The sequence below is a fragment of the Condylostylus longicornis genome, unplaced genomic scaffold (genome assembly GCF_029603195.1).
Source record: "Condylostylus longicornis isolate FDR11 unplaced genomic scaffold, ASM2960319v2 ptg000033l, whole genome shotgun sequence".
Classification (NCBI taxonomy): domain Eukaryota; kingdom Metazoa; phylum Arthropoda; class Insecta; order Diptera; family Dolichopodidae; genus Condylostylus; species Condylostylus longicornis.
Window position 1 is genome coordinate 926,813 of NW_026578002.1, and position 18,365 is coordinate 945,177.

At 29.0% G+C, this 18,365-nt stretch overlaps 1 protein-coding gene across 2 annotated transcripts in view; it reads right to left on the minus strand.

The window, feature by feature from the left end:
* Positions 1 to 9,946: 9,946 nt before the first annotated feature.
* The window catches only part of LOC129608637 (putative mediator of RNA polymerase II transcription subunit 15), a 29,169-nt gene continuing 20,750 nt past the window's right edge, over positions 9,947 to 18,365 (minus strand). For both annotated transcript variants that reach the window (XM_055520280.1, XM_055520279.1), the window contains exons 3-5: positions 11,594 to 11,793; positions 11,171 to 11,516; positions 9,947 to 10,701 (exon numbers count right to left, since the gene is read on the minus strand). In XM_055520280.1, the coding sequence (XP_055376255.1) occupies positions 10,306 to 10,701; positions 11,171 to 11,516; positions 11,594 to 11,793 (942 nt within the window). In that variant the 3' untranslated portion in view covers positions 9,947 to 10,305. The remainder of the gene's footprint in view (positions 10,702 to 11,170; positions 11,517 to 11,593; positions 11,794 to 18,365) is intronic.

Below are 18,365 nucleotides of genomic sequence, written 5' to 3' on the forward strand. Positions count from 1 at the left end.
AAAATTTCGATTTTTTGCCAAGGTAGGAGGTCGCGCAAAATTTTAAAAAATTTTCGATTTTTTGCCAAGGTACGGGGTCGTGCAAAATTTTAAAAAATTTTCAATTTTTTGCCAAGGTAGGGGGTCGTGCAAAATTTTAAAAAATTTCGATTTTTGCCAAGGTAGGAGGTCGTGCAAAATTTTAAAAAATTTTCAATTTTTTGCCAAAGTAGGGGGTCGTGCAAAATTTTAAAAAATTTTCGATTTTTTGCCAAGGTAGGGGGTCGTGCAAAATTTTAAAAAATTTTCGATTTTTTGCCAAGGTAGGGGGTTGTGCAAAATTTTAAAAAAATTTCGATTTTTTCCCAAGTTAGGGGGGCGTGCAAAATTTTAAAAAATTTTCAATTTTTTGCCAAGGTAGGAGGTCGAGCAAAATTTAAAAAAAATTTCGGTTTTTTGCCAAGGTAGGGGCTCGTGCAAAATTTTTAAAAATTTTCGATTTTTTGCCAAGGTAGGGGGTCGTGCAAAATTTTAAAAAATTTTCAATTTTTTGCCAAAGTAGGGGGTCGTGCAAAATTTTAAAAAATTTTCGATTTTTTGCCAAGGTAGGGGGTCGTGCAAAATTTTAAAAAATTTTAAATTTTTTGCCAAAGTAGGGGGTCGTGCAAAATTTTAAAAAAATTTCGATTTTTTGCCAAGGTAGGGGGTCGTGCAAAATTTTAAAAAATTTTTCGGTTTTTTTCCAAGGTAGGGGGTCGTGCAAAATTTTAAAAAATTTTCGATTTTTTGCCAAGGTAGGGGGTCGTTCAAAATTTTAAAAAATTTTCGATTTTTTGCCAAGGTAGGGGGTCGTGCAAAATTTAAAAAAAAATTCGATTTTTTGCCAAGGTAGGGGGTCGTGCAAAATTTTAAAAAATTTTCAATTTTTTGCCAAGGTAGGGGGTCGTGCAAAATTTTAAAAAATTTTCAATTTTTTGCCAAGGTAGGTGGTCGTGCAAAATTTTAAAAAAATTTCGATTTTTTGCCAAGGTAGGGGGTCGTGCAAAATTTTAAAAAATTTTCAGTTTTTTGCCAAGGTAGGGGGTCGTGCAAAATTTTAAAAAATTTCGATTTTTGCCAAGGTAGGGGGTCGTGCAAAATTTTAAAAAATTTTCGATTTTTTGCCAAGGTAGGTGGTCGTGCAAAATTTTAAAAAAATTTCGATTTTTTGCCAAGGTAGGGGGTCGTGCAAAATTTTAAAAAGTTTTCAATTTTCTGCCGAAGTAGGGGGTCGTGCAAAATTTTAATTTTCGATTTTTTGCCAAGGTACGGGGTCGTGCAAAATTTTAAAAAATTTTCGATTTTTTGCCAAGGTAGGGGGTTGTGCAAAATTTTAAAAAAATTTCGATTTTTTCCCAAGTTAGGGGGTCGTGCAAAATTTTAAAAAATTTTCAATTTTTTCCCAAGGTCGTGCAAAATTTTAAAAAATTTTCAATTTTTTGCCAAGGTAGGGGGTCGTGCAAAATTTTAAAAAAATTTCGATTTTTTGCCAAGGTAGGGGGTCGTGCAAAATTTTAAAAAATTTTCGATTTTTTCCCAAGGTAGGGGGTCGTGCAAAATTTTAAAAAAATTTCGATTTTTTGCCAAGTTAGGGGGTCGCGCAAAATTTTAAAAAATTTTCGATTTTTTGCCAAGGTACGGGGTCGTGAAAAATTTTAAAAAATTTTCAATTTTTTGCCAAGGTAGGGGGTCGTGCAAAATTTTAAAAAATTTCGATTTTTGCCAAGGTAGGGGGTCGTGCAAAATTTTAAAAAATTTTCAATTTTTTGCCAAGGTAGGGGGTCGTGCAAAATTTTAAAAAATTTTCAATTTTTTGCCAAGGTAGAGGTGGTCGTGCAAAATTTTAAAAAAATTTCGATTTTTTGCCAAGGTAGGGGGTCGTGCAAAATTTTAAAAAATTTTCAATTTTTTGCCAAAGTAGGGGGTCGTGCAAAATTTTAAAAAATTTTCAATTTTTTGCCAAGGTAGGGGGTCGTGCAAAATTTTAAAAAATTTTCAATTTTTTGCCAAGGTAGGGGTCGTGCAAAATTTTAAAAAATTTTCAATTTTTTGCCAAGGTAGGTGGTCGTGCAAAATTTTAAAAAAATTTCGATTTTTTGCCAAGGTAGGGGGTCGTGCAAAATTTTAAAAAGTTTTCAATTTTTTGCCGAAGTAGGGGGTCGTGCAAAATTTTAAAAAATTTTCGATTTTTTGCCAAGGTAGGAGGTCGCGCAAAATTTTAAAAAATTTTCGATTTTTTGCCAAGGTACGGGGTCGTGCAAAATTTTAAAAAATTTTCAATTTTTTGCCAAGGTAGGGGGTCGTGCAAAATTTTAAAAAATTTCGATTTTTGCCAAGGTAGGAGGTCGTGCAAAATTTTAAAAAATTTTCAATTTTTTGCCAAAGTAGGGGGTCGTGCAAAATTTTAAAAAATTTTCGATTTTTTGCCAAGGTAGGAGGTCGCGCAAAATTTTAAAAAATTTTCGATTTTTTGCCAAGGTAGGGGGTCGTGCAAAATTTTAAAAAATTTTAAATTTTTTGCCAAAGTAGGGGGTCGTGCAAAATTTTAAAAAATTTTCAATTTTTGCCAAGGTAGGAGGTCGCGCAAAATTTTAAAAAATTTTCGATTTTTGCCAAGGTAGGGGGTCGTTCAAAATTTTAAAAAATTTTCAATTTTTTGCCAAGGTAGGGGGTCGTGCAAAATTTTAAAAAATTTTCAATTTTTTGCCAAGGTAGGTGGTCGTGCAAAATTTTAAAAAAATTTCAATTTTTTGCCAAGGTAGGGGGTCGTGCAAAATTTTAAAAAATTTTCAGTTTTTTGCCAAGGTAGGGGGTCGTGCAAAATTTTAAAAAATTTCGATTTTTGCCAAGGTAGGGGGTCGTGCAAAATTTTAAAAAATTTTCAATTTTTTCCCAAGGTAGGGGGTCGTGCAAAATTTTAAAAAAATTTCGATTTTTTGCCAAGGTAGGGGGTCGTGCAAAATTTTAAAAAATTTTTCGGTTTTTTTCCAAGGTAGGGGGTCGTGCAAAATTTTAAAAAATTTTCGATTTTTTGCCAAGGTAGGGGGTCGTGCAAAATTTTAAAAAATTTTTCGGTTTTTTTCCAAGGTAGGGGGTCGTGCAAAATTTTAAAAAATTTTCGATTTTTTGCCAAGGTAGGGGGTCGTGCAAAATTTTAAAAAATTTTCAATTTTTTGCCAAGGTAGGTGGTCGTGCAAAATTTTAAAAAAATTTCGATTTTTTGCCAAGGTAGGGGGTCGTGCAAAATTTTAAAAAATTTTCAGTTTTTTGCCAAGGTAGGGGGTCGTGCAAAATTTTAAAAAATTTCGATTTTTGCCAAGGTAGGGGGTCGTGCAAAATTTTAAAAAATTTTCAATTTTTTGCCAAGGTAGGTGGTCGTGCAAAATTTTAAAAAAATTTCGATTTTTTGCCAAGGTAGGGGGTCGTGCAAAATTTTAAAAAGTTTTCAATTTTCTGCCGAAGTAGGGGGTCGTGCAAAATTTTAAAAAATTTTCGATTTTTTGCCAAGGTAGGAGGTCGCGCAAAATTTTAAAAAATTTTCGATTTTTTGCCAAGGTACGGGGTCGTGCAAAATTTTAAAAAATTTTCAATTTTTTGCCAAGGTAGGGGGTCGTGCAAAATTTTAAAAAATTTCGATTTTTGCCAAGGTAGGGGGTCGTGCAAAATTTTAAAAAATTTTAAATTTTTTGCCAAGGTAGGGGGTCGTGCAAAATTTTAAAAAATTTTCGATTTTTTGCCAAGGTAGGGGGTTGTGCAAAATTTTAAAAAAATTTCGATTTTTTCCCAAGTTAGGGGGGCGTGCAAAATTTTAAAAAATTTTCAATTTTTTGCCAAGGTAGGAGGTCGAGCAAAATTTAAAAAAAATTTCGGTTTTTTGCCAAGGTAGGGGCTCGTGCAAAATTTTTAAAAATTTTCGATTTTTTGCCAAGGTAGGGGGTCGTGCAAAATTTTAAAAAGTTTTAAATTTTTTGCCAAGGTAGGGGGTCGTGCAAAATTTTAAAAAGTTTTAAATTTTTTGCTAATGTAGGCGGTCGAGCAAAATTTTAAAAAATTTTCGATTTTTTGCCAAGGTAGGGGATCGTGCAAAATTTTAAAAAATTTTAAATTTTTTGCAAAGGTCGGTGGTCGTGCAAAATTTTAAAAAATTTTCAATTTTTTGCCAAGGTAGGGGGTCGTGCAAAATTTTAAAAAATTTTCAATTTTTTGCCAAGGTAGGCGGTCGAGCAAAATTTTAAAAAATTTTCGATTTTTTGCCAAGGTAGGGGATCGTGCAAAATTTTAAAAAATTTTCAATTTTTTGCCAAGGTAGGGGGTCGTGCAAAATTTTAAAAAATTTTCAAGTTTTTGCCAAGGTAGGGGGTCGTGTAAAATTTAAAAAAAATTTCAATTTTTTGCCAAGGTAGGGGGTCGTGCAAAATTGTAAAAAATTTTCAATATTTTGCCAAGGTCGTGCAAAATTTTAAAAAATTTTCGATTTTTTGCCAAGATGGGGTCGTGCAAAAATTTAAAAAATTTTCAATTTTTTGCCAAGGTAGGAGGTCGAGCAAAATTTAAAAAAAATTTCGGTTTTTTGCCAAGGTAGGGGGTCGTGCAAAATTTCAAAAATTTTTCGATTTTTTGCCATAAAATCTTAGTAAATTTTCTGTTAATGCAATTCATTTTGTAAAGCAATAGAAAAGTTAAGCTCAATAAGATTTTTGCCTTTTTTAATTAGATCTTAATTTGAGGAACATTTTTAACTTATTGGTGTGCTCGTTGGGAAATCAAATTTTTTAATTTTTGATTATGCTTCGTTTGTCGAATATGCATTCTCCTGATTGCTTACATTTGTATACATTTTATTGTACGTTTCCGTACTTAGGAGTAATGCTCCACGAAAACCTGCTAGGGGTATACGAAAAAATATGAATTGAATTGAATTAGTTTTTTATTTAATTTTCTTACATCATAGGTGTACTTTGCTATTGTTAGAAATTTACATCTATCAAAGAAAGTAGCAGGGGGTCTATCAAAAATTGAAGAATTGTCGTAAAAACACGACAAGAGGTTTACGAAAGATAAAAGTTTAGGAACCTCTGCTTTAGACGCTAGTTTCTGCAAATTCAACATATTTTCATTCAATTAACACTACACTTTTCTTTTTTCAAATGTTATTCCCAAAAACATCGACTGCCGAATAAGCAATTAGAAACATATAAATACGGTAGAATTAATTATACAAACTGTGTTCTGTTCGGGTTTTAAAGGGATCAGATCTCTGACGCTACGCGAAAGTAATCATAGTTATTTATTAAATTCTAGAATTAAGTAAATTTTAATTAAAGTTTAGTTAATCACAAGAATTGCAGAAGAATAAAATTTAATTTATTAATATATCAAAAATTATCACATTAAATCAAATGTGTAAAATGTCAAATTAAAAATTAAAACGGTATAATCATAAACAAAAGTGTGTTAAGAACTTAAAGCCTTTGTTTTTCTTTGGTTCAAATTAAAACAGAAAATGAATTTTTTAATCTCATAAAAATTTCTAATCGAAATGGTATCAAAATGTGCTCATGATTTGCATTACTTTTAAAATTTCAGATGTAGGGCTAATGTAGGTGGGGATGGGAATCACAAAAGATCCATTGGGTCGACGTGAGAAGGGCCTAAGCGCCTCGGTCCCCGGAGAAAAAAAAAAACAAAAAACACTCACTGTAAACTCACATACTAAGTTGTAGAAACTATTGATCAACTCTTACCCATCAAACTTTGTCAAATGGATTTTGTTTGATGAGGATCAACCACAGTTTTCGCATTCACAATTTTCAGTAACTTTTCCATAAATGAAATAAGATATAAAAAAAATGTGTGAAGTGTGAAGTGTAAACACTGCTTTACAATATTAACCATTTTACGATTCTTTATTGTAGTACGGCATGAAACAAAAACTTTCTTATTTGAATTTAAACTCAATCATTTCGAAAATACACTAGTAAAACCCAAAATTTTTTGATTTTCGAATAATAAAATGCCATCGAATTTGTAATTTATATTTGTATTAATAAAATATATATATATATACAAAATAAAATCGAAAACTAATTTCAATAATTGCATTTCTTCATCTCTTTCTTCTACTCATTTCAATTGTGTTAAAATTTGTTCAACATTAAGTTTTTGTAACCTTTTTCATTCATATTGCATCATTTGGGAAAATTTCCTTCTTTAGATCTAAGATCTCTAAAAGAATCACGTGCATAACTTTTAACTTTATTAGTTAATTTTAATCAATTGATTTTGATTTTTCTTTTTTTAATAAAATGCTTAGCTTATAAAATTTTTACAGTGTAATCAATATTTATCCATCAGTTTACGATACCAGCAGGTCACAATTTGTATTACGAAAGCTCACATGCAGTTGTGCTATAATAGTATTTTCTGATGTCATCTACAGTTTTTACATAGTCTGTCATATAAGAATCAAATTGCAAAAAAGTTAATTTGCAAACATGTGATGATTCTATTATTTTATAGTATATAGGGTGTCGTAATTTAAGACCCCAAGAGTTGCTTCTTTTATAAACTGTTTTCTTTTATTTTCATTCCATTTGTTTGAATTGTAAAATACTTTGATTTTCAATTAACAATTTCATAAATTTTTTTTCATAAAATTTCCTTTTTGAAGTACACATAAAAGCACACAACAATAATAAGCAACAAAAGACATCGGCACGAATTCGAAAAAATCAAAAATAATAAATATTATTCCAAATTCATCTTTGGCAACACCATCTCTTTAGATGCATTTCTATATTAAGCATTGTAGATTGTATTGTTTTGCTTCTTTTTGTAGATTTCTTTTAAGTATAAATCAATTGGAAATCGTGTTTTCATTTCAAAATTTTTCTTTACTTTTTCTCCAACTACATATTATAGTGAGAGGAAAATAATTATAGAGTTTGACACAATCATATTGCATTACATACCTTACACCCATCATCAAATAATTGAATTTTCTTTTTGGTTTCAAATTGATGGTTCTAAAAATTTTCCGTAAAAGGTTGATTCCTTTCACAAAAGGAAAGTCATTATTATTATGCTCTATTGTATGTAATATGCTTGTAATATTGAACATATACATACAGTATTATAATGATGAATTGAATAAATCAGGATTTTGTAGAGATTTTTAATTTTTTATGTTTGTAAATTTGGAATATTTTTTTCTTCTTTCAATGGTGACTTCTATTTTTAATGGTTCCCGGCTCATAATGTCCCAGCTTTGTGTTTGATATTTTACTGAGCCAATGCACGTTACAATGAAAACCTGTAAGCACACATTTATTATTGCTCCGTGCCGCTTTCGTACGAACCAGATCTCGCTACTGTATACCAGGACCGACTACACGAAGCTATTGGATAATATCAGCTTTGCTGATTTGCCTATGTGTACTGATTTATAGATTCTCCGCAGTTGCCCATATTTTCGTACTTAACTTGAATTATGCTACAACATTGTTTTTACGCGCCTAAACCACAAAAGGTTTTCTGTGTAATTAAGCGATTGTATTATTATACGAACCACCAGTTATTAGAAAATTTACGGCTAATCTGAAACAAGCATGCATAAGGATAATTGAGTATCGAATAACAATCAAATTCACCAATGACAACCTGGAATAGTTCAATTTTCCGTGGTCAACCAAACCTTAAGTAATTTTGTGCAGCAAACCACAGTTTTTACGTTTTTCAGTTAGTATTGCAATTTATTCTGGTATATACATACTTAACTTAAACGGAAAGCAAATGTCAAAAGAATATTTTTTAAAGAATCTTCAATCAATTGATATTTTAATGCCTGTTAGAATGAACAGACGCTTAGGCGAATACAAACAAATAATCGTTAAATTTTTCATTTAAGTCTTTAATTTTTTAGTTCTTGAAGTAATTTTGACATTCTTTTTTCGGGGTAAGACTTTTTCAAGTCAAACAACTCGAGTTTAAACATATGTACGAGTAATAATTAAAGTTGTATAAATTTATTTTAAATTGAGAAGACGATTTGAGGTTTAGTAATACTAGAAAATTTAAAAGAAGACTAGCTTAAAATCGGAAACAAATTCAAAGTCTTAGCCTTACCTTTTCATAAATATTTATGTATGTAAATAAGTTTATTAATAATATTTTTTACATGAAATATTATAAAAAAATTAAAAATTATTTCAGTTTCATTCCAAATAAACTCACAATTTCCTTATAAACTGCAATTGTAGTTACATATGTATTTATTTTGTGTTATTAAAAGCGTAATTTCAAAGATCATAATTATAAATTTTTCAAACTTGTAATAAAAGTGCGCAAATTTCATTATTTTGTCCATACAATATATTTGCACGTTTTCCTAATATGATTACCAAAGTGACCCAATTTTAAAAATACTTGGTAAAATGATCCGAAGAATTCATATAATTCTGTGGATGTACATAACAAGTTGCAAATATTTCAAAATTTTCAATATTATGACAACTTTGTTTGCTTTATTATACCAAATTAGTTGCAAATTGAATTTGTAACCTATACGGCGTAATGCGCCCTGTGAATGTAAAAAATTTTACAAGAAATGAAATTGGTTCTGTTTTCGTTTTAATTTGATTTTAACAAAATTAACTTTGAAATAAATTGAAATTTTATTTTATTTTTGCTTTTCTTTTTGTAATGGTTTCTACTGACAACCAAAATAACAAACGTACAAAAGTACACAATGCGTCAGAAACAATATTGGAACAAATTAAAATTCTCTTATTGGTTTGTGGTGTTATAAATTTATCATTTGTTTAAAAAATCTAGGAAAAGAGATCGAATGGTTTCACTTGCCTATAAGCTTTAGTTTACCCTATTTACCCTATATCAAATTATTTTTTATTTAGTCTATCTTATACCAAATTTCAGTGTACCAAAGCAGTTTGTAGCAGTTTTGTAGCAGTTGTTTTTCTAATCCTAACTAATTTGATTTCCACGACGTATGGAAAAATATTTAAGATCCAAGAATCAAAGTTTCCGTTATGAGGTTAAGTGAACACTTCAGGTTATAGTAAAATAATTGTCGAAATTGCCATGGTAGCTGAACACAAAATATTTGGAAGTTTCAGAGATTTAATTTGGAATAGACAAACTACTAAGTAACATCCACATAAATTAAATAAAATACAAATAAATGATCAGCTAAAGTTTGAAGATTTTTCTGCTAGTATAATTAACCTTAAAAATTTTATTATAACCAATACCATTTCTTAAGCATTTTAACCAGCCGCTAAATTATTGAGCGTCAGTAAACGCATTTATTTTAAATTTTGCCTGATTTTTTTTTTATTTTGCAAAGTAAATGTAGCGTATAACTGTTGTAAATTTGATTCAATAGAACGTTTTTAACAAATATTTTTTATATAAACATGAAATTTGTAAATCTTTATATGGGAGTCGACTTAAATTGTAGATCTAACATAAACTGGACTCATTTAGCTATTGAAATTTTGTTAGCAAATAATTTAGATTTGCATTTGTTTAAACACCCCATTACACGTTTTAATATTGTATTCAAGAATGCAAACAATCGCGGTTATATCTGCGGACAGGCTCTGTTGAGGCAGGGCTGAGGAACTAAATAAAGATAGCATAATGCGGAGATGTTCGTCTTATACTTATTAAAGTTATTCTGAGAGCTGATGGGATGAATAAAAGTAAAGTTCTTGCTGTTGCTAACTTTTGTATAAGTAGTTTAGCTATTTATTCAAACCAATTTTTTTAAGGGCACATACTTGAGTTCGTTGTAGTAGATACTGATAAAGGATAGTGAAAAAACATGCCAAGTCTACTGCAGTCGGGCGTAAGAGCTATTTTAAGTGTTATATTTAATAGACAAATTCTAAATGAGTATAAAACCAAATTTGTAAATTTTAAATAAGTAACGATGGTAAGTTACCAATTTTTTTATTTTTTTTTTTATTTATATACAATAATTACAAACATCATTAGTTAAGAAAAGTTTTAAGAATAAAAATAGTTAAAATAATTTTCGAAAACAAAACACAACGTTTGTAGCTTAAATATTTTTCGAAAGTAAATTAATTTGAGTTCGAGAAAAAATTATAAAATTTATAAATAAAATTTTAAGAGTATTAGAATGAAAAATTCTTTTTGGAATTAGATTTGTTTTTTAAAATGCAGCGCGGATTTTATGGCCAATTATAATTATACAAAGGATTAAAGGAAACGAAAAAAAAAATTACAAATTTGTGCTTAACTTCAACTTTGTCGACTGTTATTTCCTAAATTTTGTGATTTATTGGTTGGTGTTATTGACGCGTTTGTTGTTTGAGGTGATGAATATGTTGGTTGTGTCGGATTCTGAAATGTTTGTGGAGCTGTTTGTTCTAAATTTTTTTGAGATTGAAAATTTTGTTGATTCCATTGTTGTTGCTGCTGTTGTTGTCCAGATTGTTGCTGTTGATTTTTTGTATTATCTATTTGACTATTGAATGGGATTGGATTCCGTTGTAATGGTAATTGTTGTTGGTTAAATTGTTGTTGATTATATTGTTGTGTCCTAAAAGGTTGTGGAGCTTGTAAAAATGGTAATTGTTGTTGTGGTTGAACAGCAAATTGATATTGGTTAACTTGTTGAGCTCGCTGTTGCGCTTGCTGTTGGGAAATATAAAAAGTATCAGAAATAAGAATTGCCATGGAATAAAGGTTAAAAAGATTAAATAAAAAGTGGAACAGTCATATTTAAAGGTAGTCTAAATCCAATCATGAATCCATGATTTAAACTAAAATTTTCACTTTCAGTTATCCCAAAATAAAAATGCCTTAATAATTACTTAAAAAGAGTAAGTGCCTTTACAAATCAGTTTTCAATTGAAAATTGTAGTATTCAAGAAAGTTTCTACCGTATCTAGCATTTGTATATAATATGTACATGCGAAAGTTATTCAAAAACGATCTATTTTGAAACAATTTCCTTGAAATTTTTCGCTCAAAACAGTATTTTTGTTTGACTAAACATTTACATAAGTATAAAAGTCTTAAAACACTCTACAATTTTCAACTTGAGACTTTAATTTCAAAAAACTCCACGCGATACTGCAGATTACGATAAATTTTTACTTACATGATTTTCTGGATAATATTTTAGCTTTTCTTCATATGCCTTGTATTTTTTCAATTTGGCGTTATATCTTCCATTTGGTTTCTCATATTTGTGATCATAAATATCATTCTCTTGCAAATAGTATGATTTTTGTGGCACTACTGCACTGTACTTAAAGCCATAGTTTGGTACATATTGAACAGCTAAACTAGGAACTATATTATTCTGATATTTTGATGGATTCGATATAACTTGTCCATTATTAAATTTATGTTGTTGCTGCTGTTGTGTATTTTGTGGATAAAGTGGGGCTCTCAAATAATTATCAACGGGTGGACGTGGTCTTGATGGTGGTGGAAGTACATATCTATATTAAATAAAATCATTTGTCAAATATAATGCTTTTATCATAATTTTTCTTATAATAATTAGATTGTTATTTACATATAAGGATTTGGATTTGGTATATCATCACTTTGATCTTCCCATACTGGTGCTGGTTCTCGATATGGTTGTTGTGGTCTAGGTGGTTGTGTCGGTACTGGAGGAACTATTGGACCTTTATTAGTATTCCAGTCAACTCTTATCGCATTTGATAATGATATTAATAAGACTAGAATTGATGAAGATATCTGAATTGGATTCTGTAAATAAAAAATTATTTAATTATTTACACATTAAAATTATAAGTAGCACAAATATGTGTATGTACGCAAAAATATTAATTGAATTGCGTGTTAAAACAGACACAAAATGAAGGGTATGGCTATTGAAGATTGTTGTAGAAGATACCGCCAATCATTCGAGAGATAATTATGTTTTGATATTAAAAATATTAATTTGTTTTGTGAGTGGTCTTTTTTTATCGTGCATGAAATTATTTTGTATCTTAAGATGTTATCAAGGGAAATTATTGATATTAATTAGAGATATAATTAAGGTGTTACTTCTAGGTGTTACTGAAGGAGCGCCATATGTTTATTTTAAGAAGATGCTGCCTGAAAAAATAGGTAGCAAATAATAATAAATCAGAAAGAAGGAAGTTTCCATTGTGATTGTTTATGTAAAATAATTCAATTAAACACACATGTAAGGTCATTTTTCTCAAAAAAGATGTAGAGGTATGGTAACGTTTCATCTTAAAAACAGGAATATAATGTTTAAATAGTAGCAATTAAATGTAAATATTATTATAAATTTAAAATAAAATAAGTAAACTGAATTGTAACCAAAAAATTCCCAAGTTAACATAAACTAAAATAAATTAACTACTTTGTCCAACTAAAGGGATATTTGCATATTATAAAAACGAATTAATCGAACGAAACAATTCACATGAATTTTAAAAGGGAATTTATTGTGTATTCATTTATTTGGTCCTATAGTAAATGACCAGTGACGATAAATCTATACATATGAATCGAAAGCTAGAGTTGAGTTGGGATGTCACCATTTTAAGAGCTCTCGGATGCTCCATATTGATTTTCCAGGCGGAGATTCGCGCCACTGAGCCATGTCCTCATGAGTGCATTAGAAGTAACCTCAGAAGACGCGGTATTTACATTCTGTTAGACAGCAGGGATGTTCTCGAGTTTCCTTCGTCTGACGTAATAAGGGCATCGAGATCGTTGGAGGCCTGGCTAGGTACAACATTTTAATATGGGTATCCGGTCATCGAGAAATCGAGAAATAACAGAAGGCTGGTGAACTGGCTTGCAGGTGGACTATGATTTCATTTCTTGGGCCTGATCCTTGCTTTAAGCCATTGTCTCTGCTTAGAAGAGGATGAGACAATAAAGTATCTGTTAAGCGAGTCTTAGGCTTTAACTCTGCCTTGGGCGAAGCTTTGTGGCACCTTCTCACGACTCCCGACTCACTTTATATTGACCTACGTCAGAAACCCAGAATTAGTGCTCATGTAAGTGAACTGCGAATCACAGAAGATCCTATGAGTTATCTGATACAATACCAAATTCAATTTAGTAAGAAAATAAAAATTCCAGTGAAACAATTAATCTTGAAACATTCTTCGACAATAATTCTATATCATAGTATGACAATGTTGCCCATCATTACTTTTTCAATGGTAATGAAACAGCAAACCAACTATTTTGATATTTTTTTATGTTATTCATTCCTTTGTTAATATAAAACAATAATTCATTGAAAAGCTTCCACACAGAATGATTAATGTACCTCTTAATAAAGAAACAAAAACAAGCAACACTTATTTTCAATTTTCCGATTCGCGCCCGCCGTACTTGTTCGCTAACAATTTTTATTCCTTAATTCAATTTTTTCTTCATTGTGAATTCTATAGAATAAAATTAATTTATTAATAAGTCAAGTTCACGAAACCATAAAGAAAACCAAAAAACCAACTATAGAAAAAATTTATTTTTTGTTTCATTTCGAGGAGAAAAAGAAAACCAGATGAAAAACCACAATATTGAAAAATTATCAAAAATGCACCTATTAATAACACTAAATTTACTCGCATTCTGTTAAAAATCAATTACAGGTATTAAGTTAAAAATTTGAAATAAATAAACCGCAAAATGGACTATTAATAATAAATATTTGAATATAAAAAAGTTTTTCAATTATGGATGGAAAAATGAAAAGCTTTAATTTTAAATCAAAATTCTACTTTAATTTGAATGTTAATGACTCAGTCCTTTGATATGCCATAAAATCAACGGCGGTCATTATGTTTCATTAATGAACAGGGCAAATTTGTTCTCACGTTTTTATCAATCCATTCAATATTGTTGAATTTAACCTCATAAGGAGCGGGTGCTGAAAATTAATCAGTATTCTGGTTTTTGTTAAACAGATTACACTTACCAAAAAACTTGAAAAACTTTTTTCTTAGCTGGTGTACAAAGGGATGTAATATAGAATAAGTCCTTTTCTTCAAACAGGATCAAAACATTTAAGTCACTAATTTAACAATAATTAAATTTTCTAGAATGTAGATTTCAGAAAATCTCTTTTTTCCAATACAGGTGTTAAAAAATCAACGGCAGATAAAAAAATCGGTCTCAAATCATCTTAGGACGTGTCAATATAGTAAGGGACTTTAAACCATCCCAAAACGGGCCTAATCTGACCATAACATTTTCAAACTAGTCAAACAGAGCTGATTGCAGAAAACTGATTCTGTAGAATCTGTGTAGCGATACGAGTATTCATGCCTGCAGAAAAACTGATTGCAGAATTTGAAATAACATTTTCTAATAAGTTTTGCGAAAACAAAGCTTCTACATTACAAAATTTTAAAAATTTCCGCGAAAATCTACCGTGTATAATTTCAGTGATTTTGTAGCAGCATAAAATTTTAATATTATTTTAACTACAATGACAAAAATTATAATAATTAAAAATACTACGTAGTAAAACAAAAAATTCTGTGTAAAACTTCGCCAACAAAACAAAAAAGAAAATTGCATAAAAAAAATTAAATAAAAATAACAGTATACTGGCGGTCAACTAATAATTATTTGTGATACAAAAAAAAACTTCGTAGGTTTGATTTATCACCCATATATAATGATTTCGCGGAATATGTAATTAAGTATAAAATGATTGGGTTCATTTTGAATTTTTATGACATATTCATGATCACGGTGATTTTTCTTGTTTTTAAAGGTTTCAAATTAATTAATGTAACACATAAACAAAATTTGAGATAAACAAAGCGCAATAATCTAATATCACAATTTAATTTAGAGCAAATCTAAGTGTGAAGGTGAGAAATTTTTTAAGTCACGTTTTTAAATCAAATTAAAAATTTTGAATTCTTTATTTTTCTATTTTGAAAATTAGGTAGTTTGATATTTCTTTTTGAAAGAGATGCGCTCAAATAAGTTAAAAAAGAAAATAATTATTCATGAAAAGGTTTGGTAAGATTATTAGGCCATGGGAAAGTGATTTATTCAAAAAAAAAAAAAAACTTGAGTGGTTTTCGTTGTTGATAAAAATTTTGATTTAAACAATTTGTAACAAAAGTTGTACGTGCGTGTAAAATATACGTGCGAAAAATATTTGATGCCTTCAATGAATATTGAACGAAATTGAAAATTGATCTTGAAATTTGATAAATTCGTTTCAATAATAATTATTGATTGATTGCTATACGCGTATGAAAGGAATTTAGCACATTGTATAATTTGTGCGGTTTCATATGTTTATTTTATTTTCTAAGAAAATTACGTAATAAACTAATGAACAGAATCTTCCCATAAACTTTGAAATTATTTTGAAAAAATGGAGTGAAATCTTAAAAACATCGCTTTATTAATTATTTTTTAATGTCAATCATTTAGGTTTGATGACTAGTACATACTAAACTCAAATTGTCGCACGTACACACGCAAGCATGGACGAACCCAAAAAACCACTCATTTTATTTAATTCTCAGTAAAGTTTTCTTATATTTTATTTAATTTCGAGGATAAAATCGAAAGACGAAGCTTAGGCACTTTTATATTTGTAACCAAAAACATGATAGTGTAACAGTATCAAAAATATAAGAAATCAAAAGATGTTAGTACAAAACCAAAATCAAATTTTTTTGTAGATAAGTAAAATTAATATAGAAACTGCAAATGTACAAATCATTAATAAGACCCGTTCCAACATACGGCTGTGAAAATTGGACGCTAAAATTTACAGATATCAATGTACTTGTATCGTTTGAAAGAAAAAATATTAAAGAGAATTTTATGAACCTATCAGAACAAAAGATAGATTTTACCATATTAGGTGTAATCACGAAATTGAAAATATAATATAAAAGCGAAATATAATCAGGTTCAAAGAGGCACAAAAACTTAGATGGCTAGAACGTCTAATAAGAATGGACAATGCAAGGATTGTAAAAAAAAAGATTTTAAAAGAGTTCCTGAAGTGCATAGGAGGAGCGGCATAAAACAAAGAGATCATTGACAGGCAGTAGTAGCAGAAGCAATAATTCACATAGGACTGTTTAGCTCGGATGATTATGAAAATTATTTGTGAACAGTAATCACAAGTGTTTTACCCAATTCTATATCAAACTACAATATTAAACTATACGAAATCTACTTTTCAAAGACTTCTTTTTAAAATCTGGTTCGGAAATTAAATTTTAAAATAAAAGTGACCTCACATGACGCAGCAACACTTAATAATATTACTCTTATAGAAAGTTTGCTAAACGAGCAGTCAAATTACTCCTATGATAAACAGAAAAATGACAACTAGTAAATAACAAAAATTTACTAATTAAATAAAAATTTCAAAGAAAATTCAAAAATTTAATTGGTATAAACAAAACAAGAAGAAAACTGTCAATGTCATAATCAAATATTATCTGTCAAATAAAGGTTTTCATTTACTGATTTGTGTCCCATTAATACATAAGACTACAATTTTTTTGTTGTAAATGACATTTGCAGTATTTTATTGATTCACATAAAGTAGAAGAAAAAAGTTAAGTCAAACCAATGTTAAAGAAATTTTGTTGCTCGCTCAAAAAAATTGCAATAATTCAAGAAATGCTGATAAAATCTGTAACAACAATACGAACGTATCGCGAAGTATTTTTCAATAAAATTATTTTGCGAGCTATTCTTGAAACATTATTCCCCGCAAGAAAACGAATGGAAACCTTCATTTATAAGAATGAATTCATTATAAAAAGGAATTAAACACGCGCCTACTTAAAAAAAAAAAACAATTTGTATTTTATGAACTTACAAAATTTTTTGCTGTATTGATTTTTTAATTGATAAAGTGCGATTTATTTATAGTGTGAGTGAAATGACATTGCCATTTTATATTTTATTTTTTTATAATAGAAAAACTTGCTAAACAAACACTTGTGATTGCAGCTTGTAAAAACAGGTAACTATTAAGTAAAGATTATCTAATAATTATGACATTATTAATATTTTTAAGGAGTAAAACTACACTTTAATCAAGTTTTCTAATCAATCGCTAATAAATTTAAAGCACGTTTTCATTTTTTCACTTTTATGGTCTTAATTCAGCTGATGTTTTTTATGTTGTCTTACGAGTTTTTATGTTTATCGTGTTCTATCATCTTTACTTTATCAGAATGCTATAATTTTCTATCAGAAACATGTATTTTTTGTTTCTTGTTTTTTCCTTCCTTTTATTGTTATTTAAATTCTAATTTTAATTCATGTGTTTTTTTTAACATTAATACTTATAATGACAAATTTCAATTCTTTACTACGCAATTATGTAATCATCATTTTATTGAAAAAAAGACACAATGTGGTCAGCACAAAATCGATCGCTTTGTACAAATTTTGTCAATTATTTAAAATTTTATAAATTTCAAATTTTTGCGCACTTAAATTAATTTTGAGAAAATTTTGTAAGCTTTTATTTTATATGTCACATTTGTGAATTCGTTGAAAAGCACAAACATGGCAGTCTTCTCATTATTTTGTTACAAAAGCGGTCAAAATGGCAAAATTGGCCTGATAATCTTAGTATCAGAAACATATTTACAATGTCGCGAACACAATTTGGAATTTTATTCGGAGTTTATGGTCTGACAACCAATTCAAAGATATTTTTTTAAATACAATAGGATTTGTTGAAAAAACGCATTTGTCAATGATATTGAAAATATTTTACATTGCGTCACGTTGAAAATTTTTCAAGATATTTCCGATGTCATTAATGGTTTCTAAAAAACATTCAGTTATTGTGAAAATATACTTATACTAATGTAGGCGAACACCAAAACCAACGTTTTTCTTAAAAATAGCTTTTGCAATTGGTGCAGTTTTTTATAATAAGAAAAGACCATTTCTGTTAAAATCCTAATATTTAAAATTTGTCGCTGAAACAATACCTCCCATATTATACACTATGTGTTTAATCAAAAAGTATGAATAAAAAATTTAATTTTGCGCGCTAAATATGGATTTTAAATTGATAAGTATATAAGAACAATATGTGGTGTAAATAAGGCTTTTAAGACTTGTAAACAAAAAAAAAAGTGGTAAGACTTCGACATGAAATTATATTATAGTATAAAGTTTTCTATCTGATTGTGTAGCGTGCTGTGAAAAAAATTAATTTGTTATTCTTTTTGTTTTTTCCTATTTTTAACTTTTCCTTCATTCACTACCATGGAAAAATATTATTGAAACAAGAGACAATGATGTAATTTACGATCAATTATGTGATAATG